At 43.7% G+C, this 15,821-nt stretch overlaps 1 protein-coding gene across 11 annotated transcripts in view; it reads right to left on the reverse strand.

Annotated features, from left to right (window-relative positions):
- Positions 1–15,821, reverse strand: part of FHL2 (four and a half LIM domains 2) — a 66,285-nt gene that overhangs the window by 30,629 nt on the left and 19,835 nt on the right. For 2 of the 11 annotated variants that reach the window (XM_081068183.1, XM_081068174.1), the window contains exon 1: positions 7,972–8,233. The exons of the other annotated variants lie outside the window; for them this stretch is intronic. In XM_081068183.1, coding sequence (XP_080924309.1) covers positions 7,972–8,091 — 120 coding nt within the window. In that variant the 5' untranslated portion in view covers positions 8,092–8,233. Of the gene's footprint in view, positions 1–7,971; positions 8,234–15,821 lie in introns of those variants that run through there. 11 annotated transcript variants of the gene reach the window in all.

Consider the following 15,821-nt stretch of genomic DNA (forward strand, 5'->3'; position numbering starts at 1 on the left):
ATCACAATTGAGCCCTGTCCTTCCAACAGAGAGGCTGCCATTTACCTGTGGAACCAGGGGCTTTTTGCCCATTCTGTTCACACAAATATAAGAATAATGATTTGGGAATTCGAAGTAAGAACAATCAAAGGGACAGAATGATAAATGGTGGAATTTTAAAAGCTGGAAACAACTCCCAAGATTTTCTATGGCAACTACCTCATTTATGGATGGAAAAATGGGAGCCCAGGAATATTAATGGAAAAAGAAGATTCACATGAATTTTCCCAAATAGCCACAGAAGTTAGAAAAAATAGACTCCCGATCTAAATTGAAAGTTGGTTCCAAGTGGGTTCAGACAAGCACAACCCTGCTGAGAAAGGGAAACAATCTACAGGTTGCTCCAATACTTCTCTAGAGTACCACGCCTATGTTCTCAAGCCAGTGAAAGAGGTGAGCCTGTTCTCCTTGAAGGAAATGGCCATGATGTTCATACACCTGGTATGTGTTTGCTATCTTCTCCAATTCCACAGAAATAATAGAAGGTAGTCAACCCTGAACCCAAGGGGGCTCCACATCTGTGCAAAGTATGTCTGAGGCTATGTCATCATCACTGACCCTGACTACCAGCGGGAATAGTCAGGCTGTTACAGGCTCAGAGGGACCCCCTGGGAGGAGGCACTTGGCCCAGGGGTTTGGCTCTCCTTTCTGTAGATTTCTTTCTTATGATGGTGGGTCTCTCTCCCTTCTCGCTCCTTATCTTCTCTAAGATAAGTTTCAATGATTAGGAGAGCACTTCTACTTAAACCAACATGTTAGGTGTAAGGCGAGCACCATCACTAATTAGGAACAGGTCGGGACACACTTTATCTGAGAAGGTCTTCTTACAGACTTCCAGAGAATTCCATGAAGCACAAACCCCGAGAGTCAAAGTAAGTACCCCATATGCTAATGAGAAATCTGAGAGCTTGGCTTCTGTCACAAAGTGTTTAAAACCAGTTCTCCTTTCATTAAATGCTACCAAATAGAATATTCTTTTTAAAAGCGTGTGTGCATTTAAAGTTATATATTAATCTTAAGGCTCTTTTTAATGACAAAAATTATCTACAACCCTACATTAGGAGCCCCCTGTAACTTTCCTTTTTTTTTTTATCCTATAAAACACCTGATTATTTATTCACTCAGGTCGAGCTGGAACTGTTGCGTCACAAGTTATGGGAAGTGCCAGAGATACAAAGATGAATAAGATACAGACCGTCCCTGAAGGAACTTGTGATAAAAACAGACATATGTGTTATATGCCAGACTACAAGGCTCCCTGGTAGTCAGGCTCCCATCATTGCTCCCATCACAAGGCTTCCATCACTGCTCAGAGCAGTGCTCTGAGAGACGCACAGGGTACCATGGGGACTCAGCGGAGGAGCCGGGAGCCACTTCACCTGGGAGAGCAGGGCAGGCTTCCAGGAGGAGATGTTACCTGTGCTGGGACAGGTTAGCCAGCTGTTACCACAGGCCAAGGAGCAGAGTGAGCAAAGGCACGGAGATGAAAAACAGGAAAGAGCAAGTGGATACCCCAGGAAATGAGAGTGACTGGGATCACTTCAGGAGTAGCCAAGGTGAAGCTGAAAAGATAGTCAAAGGCCCAGGAAAGGAGGGCATGTGACCTGGCTCCTGAACACAGATGTGCCCCACGGGCAGTGGGTTTAGCGTGTTGGCTCCTGCAGCCTGCAGTATGGAGGACAGACAGGAAGGCCCCACTGAAAGTTCCCTGTGTAGAGCCCGACTTTGCTATGCAGGGTTGGGGGAGATAAAACTGAGGGGCAATGACTCTTTAAAAACATTTTCAAGATGTCAGAGTCCATTTCTGAATTGCATAAAATAGGACATGTTGATTCTATAAGGAATGTTTTAACCTAATTGTGTACAATTGCTGACCCTCTCTGAATCTTGGTATCTTGACAAGTGACACGTATATCATTCCTGTCCATGACCTGGTACACAGAATGCTGACAATAGGCCACAGCATACAAGGAGACACCTGAACATCAGGTGTGACTGCTGACTTGGTATTTCATTGAATCAAGTCTAAATTATAGTGTCCTAAAACAAACACAAAAACAAAACAAAAATTATAGTGTCCTGGAGTTCGCATCCCTTATGTGGGTGAAATCACTTTCTGAGGTCATTCCCCCTTCAGCTCCGAAAAACCAGGGTATTTGAAAAAGCTGCATCTTAGGGAGCAAGTCCCAGGGGAGGAAGCAAGTCCCGGGGGAGGCTGGCAGGGCTGGGATGGCCAGGAGAGAGTTTTGATCTCTGGGTCCTGGTCAGCCCAGCGCTCAGTCAGACGTGAGGATAAAAGTGACCCTTTATGGGCAATGGAGTAAGGATGCACTGAGCTCACCTCCTGAGACACAGTTACCATTTAAAAGTCCCCAGATTTAACTTTTTTTTTTTTATTAAAACAATACTTTTATTTTGTTTTGTTTTCATGGGGAAAGTGTCAATACCGTCTGTCATTTGGGAACAACAAATGGGCGATACGGTTTTTCTGTTCACTGTGCCCTCCTTGTCCTGTAGGGAGGATATGTGATATTTACGTTGTGATTTTTAAATGTGGGTTATTTTGATCTTCCCAGGCTTAAAAACTGTAAAACAAAGTTTGAGAGGGAAAGTCTCAGAGCTAGGGAGAAAAATGAAGAAAAAGGGAGAAGGAACATAAGAAGAGAGTAAAGGGAAGTAGAGAGAGGTGGTAAGAAGGAGACGAAGGGAGACATTTGTTCTGACTAGAAAGATTTCCGGAGAATCCAGGGAGGGGGCTGGCCGGGTATGCGGCCCAGGCCTGCGTTTCACGAGCTTGGCCCATCCTTCCCACATGGACCTGCTGGGCCACGCTTGACCTTACACGGCCAGATTTGCAAAAGAAGACTCAGTTCAGCATTCTGTCCAGTGCTCCCTGTATTCAGTTACTTTCTTTAATCTGACCCCAAAGATGCCATTTCCCTTCCCCACTCCCAAAACCAAGGTTTTACTAGACTCCTCTCATAGTTAATTCCTAAGGAGAAACCTGTGAATATTCCCACATCCTGCCGCAACATGAGAAGAAGCTTCGGAAAAATCAGTCCAGACAAAGCCGTGGCTAACCTTAAATGCCACCAAGGACCCAGGTAGGAAAGTCCATCGCTTATCAACAATCAACCAGAGCTTTTTCTGGAGAATTAAGAAAATCGGTCTGTTCCACATGGGCTCTTTTTAGACCAATACGATGCTTTTATGACACCGCAGGGCAATGCGACTGCATGTCTCCAAACCATAAGTCCTGCGCATATATCGCTGTGGCCTCACCAGCAGGTGACAAACACAGCGTCAGGTGCTTTATAAGTACTTGTAGAATGAATGAACAAATGGATGCACAAGGGAATGAACACAAATATCCCAGAGGACAAGCATGTGGGCAAAAATAAAAAAAAGAAGATGAGGAATGTTTTAAGTGCAGAGCAAACCCCAAATGAAATGTGGTTTGAAATTGGATACCATTACACCTTCTGATGTAACAGATCCTGAGCTTCATTCTTTCAACTCCATCACTGGCCTCTTTCCCTCTTCCAGACACACTGCTGTTTCCACAGTGGGGAGAACTTTTCTTATTGTGTTTGGACTCTAAACCCATGTGAACACGCAGCTGCACAGGCCAGGATGAGGCCTGGTCAGGTCAGGAAGCAAAAGCCAGCCAGCAGCCGTCTCTAAGCATGTCTGTGAAGAATGTGCTAGATCCTCTGACCGGGGCTCCGGGAATCCGTGAAAGGCCCAGGACCTCAACATAGACACAGAGCACCTACCGAGCACAGACCCTCACCCCAACACTGTCCATTAATTTAGCTGAACTGTTTCTTTCAAATACAAATTGTGGTAAAAAAAGAAAGGGGAGTCAGTTCAAACGATGTTGCTATTTTAAAAAATATAATAACGTGCCTAGAATCCACTTGAAATCGAGTTCTAGGTTGTTGGGAAGGTATAAGATTGACTATGCCTACTGCTATATGATATATTTATGGATTATTTTAATGAGCCTTTATTGAGCACATCTATGGGCAGGGGTTAGGGATGTAATATAATATTGTAATGTATTATAATTGTATGTAAACTGGTAACTTTCAAAAACTTTTAAAAAAATCTTGATTTGTCTCTGATAAATGTTTTGTGACAGAGACAATGCTTGAATAAGGTAAACTACTGTCTTCCAAATTCACTTTTGAATATTGAATAATGGAAAGAAATGGGGAAATAATAAATGTCAAGTTTCTCACTATAAGTTCGTAAATTCAAGAATAGTGAGACTTATTCTGATGTCCCACGGGCTTTTAAATCCAGTCAATAAGCATGTACGAAATAACTACTATTTTCCACGTACTGTCTTAGGTACTGAGAAGCTGAGATAAGACATACAATTTTTGAAAGAGTTCCAGTCTGGTTCTAGCTCCAAAGAATTTAAATCATCTTTAAGATTCTATCTTGTAATTTAATCTCAAAACATCTTAGTTCAGTAGATGCTAGACAAGCATAATTACGCAGGCCAGAATGGCAGGCCACCTCAGGTTTATAAATCATCTCAGTGTTGGGGGGATGAGGAGGAGACCCATCCTACAGCTCTACCACTGCCTTCCTGGGGACGTGGGAGCAAGTTATTTATGTGCTCACTCTCTCACCGGTCTCCTCCAAGCTCCAAAAGGCAGCTTGTTGTTTGTCCTGCATCCGCCTGGTTTTTTCCCTTTGGCGACTCCCAACTTCCATGGAAGACGGGCCTCTTCATTCTCCCAGCCCCGCTCCTTGGTGGCATTTCCTCAGCACACTGTGTCAGGATCCTGCCAGCATCGCTTGCACATGTCCTGCTCCTCTGTGCATAGACTGGCTAAGTCTTATTTGCTCCAAAAGTTGTATCATCAAACATAGACAGATCTATTTTCTTTTTGACTGACATCCTAAATATTTACAGACTTCAAGGGTGCTCTTTGACATGAGTCTTATTTACTCATAAACAGGGCAGCCGCTTCTCTTAGAGGCACAGACATCATTTGCCTCACTTAGTGCCATAAGCCTAAAGGAGATCTTTACGTCACAGACTAAATCAGGGCAGTAAAAGGATGGATTACGAAGACTGAGGACTACAAATATGATAACATGTGATATTCAAGTTCATGCCATGTGTGAGAATCTCCATGAGAATTGGATTAATGATGGAAAAACCAAATGCTGCCCCAAACCTCGCATTAGATCCTCAAGAGAACAAACACATTTTACAGCAAAAGGAAAATCAAGACCACCAGTAGCACAGAAGTGATGGGATCTTGAAAAAGGCGAGACAGAGCTGGTGAGAATTTTTAAGCAAAGTTAATGAGCAGCTGTATCAGTCAGGGGTCTCCAGAGAAACAGAACCTATAGCTGAATGAATACACATATGAGTAGTCTGAAAGCCTGAGAACCAGGACAGCCGATGACGAAAGTTCCAGTTTAAAAGCCGGCAGGCTCAAGACCCAAGATGAGGTGATGTGTCAGTCCAAGTCCAAAGGCTAGCAGGAACCACTGTCCCGGCTCAGCGGTCATGCAGGCGGAGTTTCCTCTGCTTCGCCTTTTTGTTCTGTTCAGGCCTTCAATTGATTGGACGAGGCCTACCCACACTGGGGAGGGCACTCTGCTTTACTCAGTCTACTGATTCAAATATTAATGGCATCCAGAAACACCCTCACAGACACACCCAGAAATAACATTTGTGCCTGGGCACCCCAGGGCCCAGTTACGTTGACATAGCATAAACCATCACAGAAGCTCAAGTCCAAATCCATGATTCAGGACAACAAAGCCAATATACTTGACTCACCATGAAGTCACAATGCCAGCTTGATCTTCCGGAAGACTGGGCTCTCAGTCACTAGATAAGAGCCCATGCATTTTGTTCAAGGTGGTCATCTTGAGGAAGTGACCTCTCAGTATAATTCCACATCATAAATGGGCTTTGAAAAATTCTCATAATAAAGGAAGTATCCAATATCACTCTTTGTTCACCCAAGCAAAAGGAACTTTGTATCTCATGCCATCTGAGTCAGAGACAAGCTTTCCTACTCCAGCCCCCTTGCTGACAAATGAGACTGCCTGAGCCCGGGGGGCTGGGTAACCCACCTTCCGTGCCAGACAGGAATAGAACCCAGGCCTCCTAAAACCCGGTCTAACTTTTTTCAATGTCCTACTGGGAGTTTTTGTCTGCAACTTAGATTTCTTTTAGTACTGGAAGTGGTTTAACAAGCAATCTTGGGTCAACAAATGCAGCATAAGCCCTCATTGCAATATTCAGGTGTGTCCCCTATAGTTTAGTGGTTAGAACTCAGCCTCTCAAGTTAAGCTGTCTGGGGTCAAATCTCATCACTTCCATTCACAGGCTGGGAAACCTTAAAGAAGTTGCTTTGATCTCTCTGCGCTTCAGTTTATCTGTAAAACCGAGGATGATATCAAATTGTATACACTGCTTATGATGTGTAGTCTTCATAACAATCCTGCAAGGAAGCCACTGTCATCGCCCCATTTTCCAGTTGAGGAAACTGAGGCATGGAGAGGTTCTGGGACCTGGCCAAGGTGGCACAGCTAGTGGTTGAGGGACGGGGACAAACTCAGGCAGCCCAGCTCCAGTGCATACATGCCCACTAGTCCATCACACCTGCCTTCTGGCATATTTGCGAGGATGAAACGAGACTGTGAACATGAGTGCTTAGTATCTGGTCCACAATAAGCCAATCCAGCCTTTATTAACACGTTGCGGTGTAAAAGCATTTTAAAGCATGACAGGATAATAAACATTGTGGAAACCCAATTCTGTATCTTAAATGATAATTCTTCAAAATTCAGGGTGAGCTAAATCTGAAAAACATGGTTAAAAATGTATATAAGAGCACAATGAAATGTTCTTCATTGAGCTTGGTTTTATGGCAGTTTGTGCAACCAGGAGTCCCTGTACTTCTAAGAGTTGCCCCAAATGTTTTCAATCTGAACCTCTTTCAGGATAGCACAGCTTCCTTCCTCTAATACATGACTATAAAACACAGGTTAAGGGGCGGTAGTGCCAAAAGTGCCCGAAGGATTTGGCCCTGGGTTTTGAACTCAGTTCTCCTGATTTATTATCTCCCAAGATAAACTCAAGGCAGTGCAGGACCAGGAAGGCAGCTGTATACCTTTCATTTAATCCAAGTTAAACTAGTTCTCCTGAAACTCAAATTGGGATTTGAATGTAAATAGGATTGATTCTACATTTAAAATAAATAGGAAACAACATTTAACACTCTTTGCCGGCAGTTTCAGGTATGCTAATATATTACACAAGTGCAATTTAAGATTAGAATTTTTTTCCCCGTTTAAAATAACCCATTTTTGTTAAACCTGGTGGTTCAGCTTTTGAATTTCCGCACAGCAGTTAACGTGCGAGGCCACGCCGCAAGCCCCACTTCTTTCTACGGCAGGGAAAGGCCTCTGACCCCCGGCGCAGACGGAGGCGGCCAGAGCGCGGGCCTCCGGGGAGGGGGGTCGGTCACCTCCCCACACTCGGACCCGCGACCAGCCTCTGGCCAGGGCTCGCCCGTGGGTGGTCCAGCCCCTGCTCGCCACCCGGCGGAGTCGAGGACTCAGACGGCGCCCCTCGCTCCGAGGATGAGGCGGGGGTCCCTGCCGCCTACAGTACCCCGGGGGGTTCCGCACCTACTTCAGCTCCCTTCTCCCCGGGTCCTCCTCACAGCCCTGCTTCCCGGTCCTTGGCGATCCCCCGTTGCTTGGCTGCTCTCGCGCCGGTCGCCTCTCCCCCGGGCCCCCACCGCCCCTCTGTTCCCTCTCCCCGGGTCTCCCTCCACCGTTTGGCTCCCCTGTCCCGGGGTCTCCCCCACGGCTTAGCTCCCTGTCCCCAAGCCACGCGGATGGAGCCCCGTCTCCCTCCCGGGAGCCCGGGGAGGTGGCACTCACCGCGCGGCGAGCCGGCGTTCCCGGGCCGGCGAGCAGGAGGTCCCGGGCGGCGGCAGTGGCGGCGGCTCCCGGCGGCCGAGTGGAGCGCAGCCTCCCGCCCTGGCGAGCCCCGCGTGTCATTTGACCATATAAGGAGACAGACGCACGCCTCCGAGGCGCCGGCGGCGCGGCCTCGGCTGGCTGGCACCGGGTCCGGGGGCGCGGGGGGCGAGCGCCCTGGGCGCCCTGGTGGCCGCGCCCCGGTCCCCGGCTGCCGCGCGCGCGGGTGCCGACTCTCTATTGGCTTTGGGCTTTTACTTCGTCCCCTCGGGTCCGTAGAGCACCCGCGTGACGCGGAGCGTCGCCGGGGCGTTGACTCGCGGGGCGAGAGGGCCGAGGGCTGCGCGACCCAGGACCTGCCGGGGCGGAGCAGCAGGAATCCGCTGGGTTCCAGGAACGAGAGGCAGGCCTAAGCCTGAGAAGGTGCAGGGAGAGGTGGGAGGAATGGAATGGGGCCACTTATCTGGTCTTTCCAGGGCAGGAATCGTGCGCCTGGGATGTACGTGCACGGTGGGCTTGTTCCCCTCGCCACACCCTGCAGACACCTCTGTCACGAAGTGAACCCAGAAGATAACCAAAAAGAATGGATAATGCCAGGTTCTTTGTTCCACGAGAAAGGGGACAGGAGAAGGTCCAACCCCCAACACTCCATGGGCAAGAGACCTCTGTAGACCTTCTGTTGTCCTCTCCAGGGCGGGGAAAACAAAAGTAGGGTGGGGAGAGTGCCTCCCACACTCAAAACCCTCTGCCTGAAGCACACTTGGTAGGATAGATGGCAGCGTTCAGCCTTGCAGGAGAGAAGGCTAAATCCCACGTCTGGGAAAAGCAGCATCCAGAAAGAAATGTTTGCTGTTGATTGGGTGGCCAGCCTCCAAGTGCAGACGGAGCTGGAAGACGGTAGCTGGAAGATGGATGGAAGATGAGCTGATGGACAGCAAAGGCATGATAGAAATATCGTGGGCAGACACATTATGTCTAACATTCAGTGGGCCTGAGAGAAGGAAGAACTATTAGATTGTTCTCTCTTGGTTGACACTCAATGTCTGCAGATAATTCAGAGCGTGGGTCTCCATCATGGAACCACAGAACTTGAGAGTCATATTAGCCGCCACTTACTGAGTGCTAGCTCTGTGTGGTGTCTCATTTGATCCTCACCCTTTGAAGTAAGGTTTTATGGTGCGGACCACAATGTGGGGATATCAGAGAGAGTTGCTCACCACCTCCCAGACAATAATTATGCCAGCTGAGATTTGAACTGGAGTCTGTAACCATTGAAACTGGATGATGATGGAGATATAAGGGTGATTATACTAGTCTCGCTCTCTTTTGTAACGATTGAAAAATTCCATAATGAAAAATTTTAAATTGTAAATGCACAATTTTGCCCTTAACCCATATTTCCCCTTACAGAAAATTACCTTACAGATTAACTTGCTCATGTGTAAATTGATATACATGCAATAGGAATCATTGTAGAATTGCTTGTAATAGCAAAATAATGGATCGTGTTATATGTTCATCAACAGGGCCTACTTAAATATCGCATGGTACATTTTAGAATTATTTCTATATGTATCTGTTAAAAAGAATGACGTAGCTACGTTTATTGGTTTGACATGATCTCCAAGATATATCAACTAAAAGTAGAGATCACCTTGTAGATAGTAACCAATCATTTGTGTTAATAAAATAAGAAAGGAAGGAAGACAATATATGCCATATTTTGCTGTGTATAATGCACACTTTTATGCCCAAATTTGTGAGGGAAAAATAAGGATGTGCATTATACATGGGTAGTACTAATTCCATATCTATATAAATGTTTTTTTGTTTATGCATATGAGTTAAAAGTGTAACTCTAGAAATCAATAACGACATCTATATGCAAAATAATACCCTGGAATACGATAATCGCTTTTGTTGAATTTACGATGAATTTACGATGAAGAGTTCTTGGCCTTCTATGATGTGTAAATATAAATTTGTTACGGGTACATAAAATTTCTTGTACCTTGTGTTTTATAGTTATTTGTTACATAAAATTTCTCATTAAAATATGTTAAAAATAAACACTAAAATTCTTTTATAATACAAAAAACATGTATTTAAATGTAAACAAATAAAAATTTGAATTAAAAAATTATCACCTCACCCCAGTCAGAATGGCTATCATCAACAAGACAAATAGTAACAAGTGTTGGAGAGGCTGTGGAGAAAAAGGAACCCTCATACACTGTTGGTGGGAATGCAGACTGGTGCAGCCATTATGGAAGGCAGTGTGGAGGCTCCTCAAAAAATTACGAATAGAATTACCATATGACCCAGCAATCCCTCTCCTGGGTATCTACCCAAAAAATCTAAAAACATTTATCCATAAAGACACGTGTGCTCCAATGTTCATTGCAGCTTTGTTTACGGTGGCCAAGACATGGAAACAACCAAAATGTCCCTCGATAGATGAATGGATAAAGAAGTTGTGGTATATATACACAATAGAATACTATTCGGTGGTAAGAAAAGATGATACAGGAGCATTTGCGACAACATGGATGGAGCTTGAGAGTGTAATGCTAAGTGAAATAAGTCAGACAGAAAAAGCAGAGAACCATATGATTTCACTGATATGTGGTATATAAACCAAAAACAACAAAAGAACAAGACAAACAAATGAGAAACAAAAACTCATAGACACAGACAATAGTTTAGTGATTACCAGAGGGTAAAGGGGGTGGGGGTTGGGAGATGAGGGTAAGGGGGGTCAAATATATGGTGATGGAAGGAGAACTGACTCTGGGTGGTGAACACACAGTGGGATTTATAGATGATGTAATACAGAATTGTATACCTGAAATCTACATAATTTTACTAACAAATGTCACCCCAATAAATTAAAGAAAAAAAATTAAAACATAAGATTTTTCCCCTGAAAATTTGGGCCAAAAACATGGGTGCGTGTTATACACAGGAGCACATTATACACAGCAAAATAAGATACATATAATGTGGTTGCCTCTGGGGAAATCTGGGGAGTTCTGGAGGTATGAAGTGAAAGTGAGATTAATTTTTACTATAACCCTTTTGTTTCTTTTTAATTTTGACTTATATAAATGTATTATCCATTCAAAAAGTAAAAATCTTCTAAAAATAAATGCAACATATTCTCCTTCTTTAAGAAAAATGGGAAACAAATTTAAGCCGAGTTTATAGAAAGTCAAAGGAGGTTTACTAGAAATAGAGGAAGGAGGAATGCAGTTCTGAGCTTAACGACATATGTATTTCTCTGAATAATTTAAATCAAAGGGCAAACTATTAATAAATTTTTACAAGATACTCTAGTAAAAAGTACTTTGCAAAGTTCTATCTTGTACACAATCATTGTATTTTCAAGACCTAATTATAGTGCATGGCATACAACATGTGCTTAGTAAGTGTTAAAATAAAAATTTAAATATTGAATGAATGGATGGATCAAAGAATTTAGCATGTGACAAGTCTTTTGTTTTGTAATTGATTATAGCATAACATATAGAATGTGATAGAAAACATAACCCATCTATGACCGTATAGCTTGATCTCTTGAATCAGGCTTGGGTTTGAATCCATCTTCTACCTATGCCTAGCTCTGTGGCCTGAAGCAACCACAAAACTCTCAGTTTGCTCATATGTAAAATGGGATAATAATGCATACTGTGCAAAATTGTTGGAAAGATCCTTTGATCTGATGCATATAAACCATTTACCACTATTAGTACAGTCCTTGGCACATAGTAGGCCCTCAGTAAGTATTAGCTTTTATTTCATGATATTTTAATTTACAGTAAAGGGGAGATGAATCCAGAATAAGAAGGAAACATGAAGGTGTTTAAATCGTACAAACTTCTAGTTATAAGATAAACAAGCACTGGGGGTGTAATGTATAGCGTGGTGACTATAGTTAACAATACTGCACGTATATTTGAAAGTTGCTAAGAGAGGAGATCTTACAAGTTCTCATCATAAGAAAAAAACTGTAACTGTGGTGACAGATGTTAACTGGACTTACTGTGGTGATCATTTCGTAATGTATACAAATGTTGTACACCTTAAACTAACATAATGTTATATGTCAATGATGTATATCTCGATCAAAAAGAGAAAACACTTCACTCTTATCAGAAGAAGGATTAAAGTTTAGGTCCTGTTCTAAAGGTAAAAGATTGACTTTTTGAGAGAAAAATTCTCTGCTATAGATAAAAGTCTAGTTCATGAAGAAAAAAAAAATATTTTCTGGGAAAGGGGTCAAGTGGCAACTGGTAAGTTATTCAAGTTCTTCTTTTGTTCATTTCAGTTCTCCTGTAATTCCTTCATTAGCCAACATGGCCCTCCTCTCTCTTGCTGTGGGGGTTTCAGGGAGAGGCATAGCTAGGAAGGGAGGAGAGAAAATGAAGACCTTATGTATGGTACAGGCCAGTAGTTCTCAAAGTGTGGTCTGGGACCAGCAGCCACGGGATTACCCAGAAACTTCTTAGAAGCAAACATTCTTGGGTCCCACTCTGTTTCAACAAGCCCTCCCAGGTAATTCTGATGACTGACAGTGATTCTGGGTAAAACACTGGCTAGGGATTCCAACTCTAGACTCAGTAATTTACCTGAAACCTAGGAAATGTCCATTTCTATGGGAACAGAGAGAGACAAAACATAAAGCAGGCTCAGGAACTCTAAAAGCCAACTGCAAGTATTATACTTAGTCTCTTAGGGACTTCATTGGAAGGAAGCACAATGCAGGAAATTTAGAAGGTGAAAAGTTCCAGTCTGTGTCTCAGTGATACAAATGCTGAAACTTAATTCTCTCCACCATGAGGCCCAGAGGAAGGCAGAGCTTCTGGGAGTGTGGGAGGACTGCAGACCAGATGGTGGGTAGTCAGGTGGGCCATGAGGGCTGGTGGCCCAGGACCCACGCCACTGGCACGCGGAGATCTCACCATCACCAGGAAGAAAGGGAACCCATGAAAACGGTGTGTGGGGGCATCAGACCTCCCCACCTTAGTTACCCTAACTGACCATTTCAACGAAGAATTTTAGAGCACCTATCCCATTTAAGAAATGGGATTTCTCACAGGCAGTTCCGCCCACTCAGGCCCTGGGCAGGAAACTTGTGGATGATTTCCCTTTGATTCAGAGGTAATCATTCTTAACTGCCTCAGATTGTTGGAGGGTGAGTCAGTGTCTCAAATCATGAAGACTGGCAGTCAAAGGGTGCCTTCTCTCCATGCTGCCTGGAAGGGAGCTGGTCAGGAGGCAGGTGTAGGGAACCTCCCCATGACACAGCACCAGATCCCAGTGTGCTGGCTCAGACACCTGGGCCCACTTTTCCTGAAAGCACTACTTTCCTGAATCCAGCAGGAAAACCTCTATGGAAGGTGACCCTACAGGCAGGGTCACCTTGATTATAGTATAACATACAGAAGATTATAGAAAACATAACGCATCTATGACAGCACAGCTTGATCTCTGGAATCAGGCTTGGGTTTGAATCCATCTACCTATGCCTAGCTCTGTGGCCTGAGGCAACCACAAAACTCTCAGTTTGCTCATATGTAAAATGGGACAATAATACATACTTTGCAAAAATGAGCTTGGTGCAAATGTCTCCTTCAGCAAAGGAAGGAACTTGGTCTGGTTACAGCTATGTTCTAGTAGGACCCAAATGGTTTTCTTTTACCTGTTAGACTTTCAGAAAAAACTCAGCCTTCTATAAAAGGCAAACTCCTTTCCTTCCCCTCTCCCTGCTGCCATGCTCTGGTTAGGAGGGAAAATTCTTGGCTCTTTCTGAAGACGCAAAGTTTCCATATCTCATCGCTCTCTCTTTTCACAAACTGATTTAATGGATTCAAATAATCAGTGTTTAAAACCTGAAATTATGTCTGACTCTGAGCCAAATCCAGGATTCTGAGTTTGCCATCATTGGTTAATCTTATTTGGAGCATTTGATACAACTTTCCATATGGCTTTGATAACTCATTAAGAAAATTTCTCTTTGGCAGCTTAATGACCAGTAAAACGAAACCGTCAGTTATGGGTCAGGAAATGTTGCTGGACTGTTTCAGATGAAAACTATTTATAATGTGGACACAGAAAAACTTTGCTTATTTGAGATCTTTTGTCTCTGATTTCAGTCCTTTCCTGCAGTAACCCATTCACTTCTCTGCTTGCCAGCAGATTTTTTCCCCTTTATCAGCTATTCCAAACTCCATTTAAAAGAAGTGTGATTGTCTGAGGTCTGTGCAAACCTGGCAGAATTCAATTTTGAATGAACCATGTTTGTTTCCCTAAAATACCTGAAGCTCTCTACGTGTGGCCTCTGACACTTCTTCCTGGCATCTCGAAATGGGAGCTTGTCATGCCTCGCTTGCTTCTCGGAATGTTGATTTTAAACCACACTGAAATCCAGATATTCTTTGTGAATTAACTTTATGAGTCAATGCTGCAACTCTAACATGGCAAGCTCTTTCTTTTCTGCCCCCATGTCCTTTTGTACGATTTCTGCTTTGATCAGGATCATTAACAGGAAATCCACTGGTCTAGCTAGGAAGAGCCAGGGCTGGCCAGGCCCTAGGAGGGAGGGTCTGAGTTCTGGGCCCATCGTCCCCTATGGAGCAGGGTGACAAGTACCCTTACCTTTGTGTGTCCCCCACTTCACCTGTGAAACAAAGGATGTACCACCTCTCTTCTTACCCTAATGGGTTATTTTAAATTATTTAGTTCTTCTTCAAGTCATTTTTACAGTTAATCACTAATTGAACATTTTCCAGAATGTCTCCAGTGGATAATTGTTCACCATGGTGTGGGATGAAAAGCTGTTTTTTGTATTGCTTTATGTTCTTCTAAAGAAACAAGTTAAGGAACAGCTTTGGGCTATTTCAGAAAGCGCTTTAACATTGGACCTGAGAGTCATGACAGAGCTTTCTGGAACAGCCAAGCTTCTTTCTACATCATTGCAATGGTAATGGATTGTTGAGATACCAGGAAAAGATTTTCTAAAATTTCTGACCTTTGGCATATCTTGGCAGTACTATTTGCCCTCCCAAAAATCTTTTAAAATTCTGGACCATCCTAACTGCACAAATATTTTTGGAAACTTCTGTACAGTTCAAGATGCTGAGCAATTACTCTGTAACTGCCCCAGATTACTCATGTGCTTCCCCACAGGGGCGGAGGCGCTCCAGCGGCAAATCACTGTCAGATACCTAAAAACATTCATCTAGCTGTCCTTCTATTAGAGATGCCTCTTTCTTTTTCTTTTGCCTTCATTTCAACAATTTGCAATTATCCCTTCATCTTGCGGGTGGCCTTACCATATCCTAGGTGCCTGGCCTTGTTAGGATTCTTTGGAGTCAGTTCTCTCTCCCACCCTGTTTGTATGGAACGTCTATTTCCCTATGTCGCGACTGGTGTGTTGAGTTTCCAGGTCATGTTAAAAGCAGATGAAGGACCATAAATAATGTCTTGACCACTGTGAATTATTTACAAGACATGGAGAAAACCAAAATGTCCTTCGATAGATGATTGGATAAAGAAGATGTGGTATATAGATGGCCTCAGGGTTTTTCTTTTGAAAATTAATTTGGGGAAGGTATTCTATAATGTTGTAAAGATTTTGTTGGGTATCCGATGGACATGCGTCCTATTTGGGAGACCACCTCAGGGATACTGTGGATACCTGATCATGGCATTGTACATCAGAAGCTAAACATTAATGAATGCCAACTATAATTTTATATATATAATGTGATGGTTCAGTGTGAGGTCGGAGGGATAGTGGATGGGGGGAG

The sequence above is a fragment of the Rhinolophus hipposideros genome (genome assembly GCF_964194185.1).
Source record: "Rhinolophus hipposideros genome assembly, chromosome: 12".
Classification (NCBI taxonomy): domain Eukaryota; kingdom Metazoa; phylum Chordata; class Mammalia; order Chiroptera; family Rhinolophidae; genus Rhinolophus; species Rhinolophus hipposideros.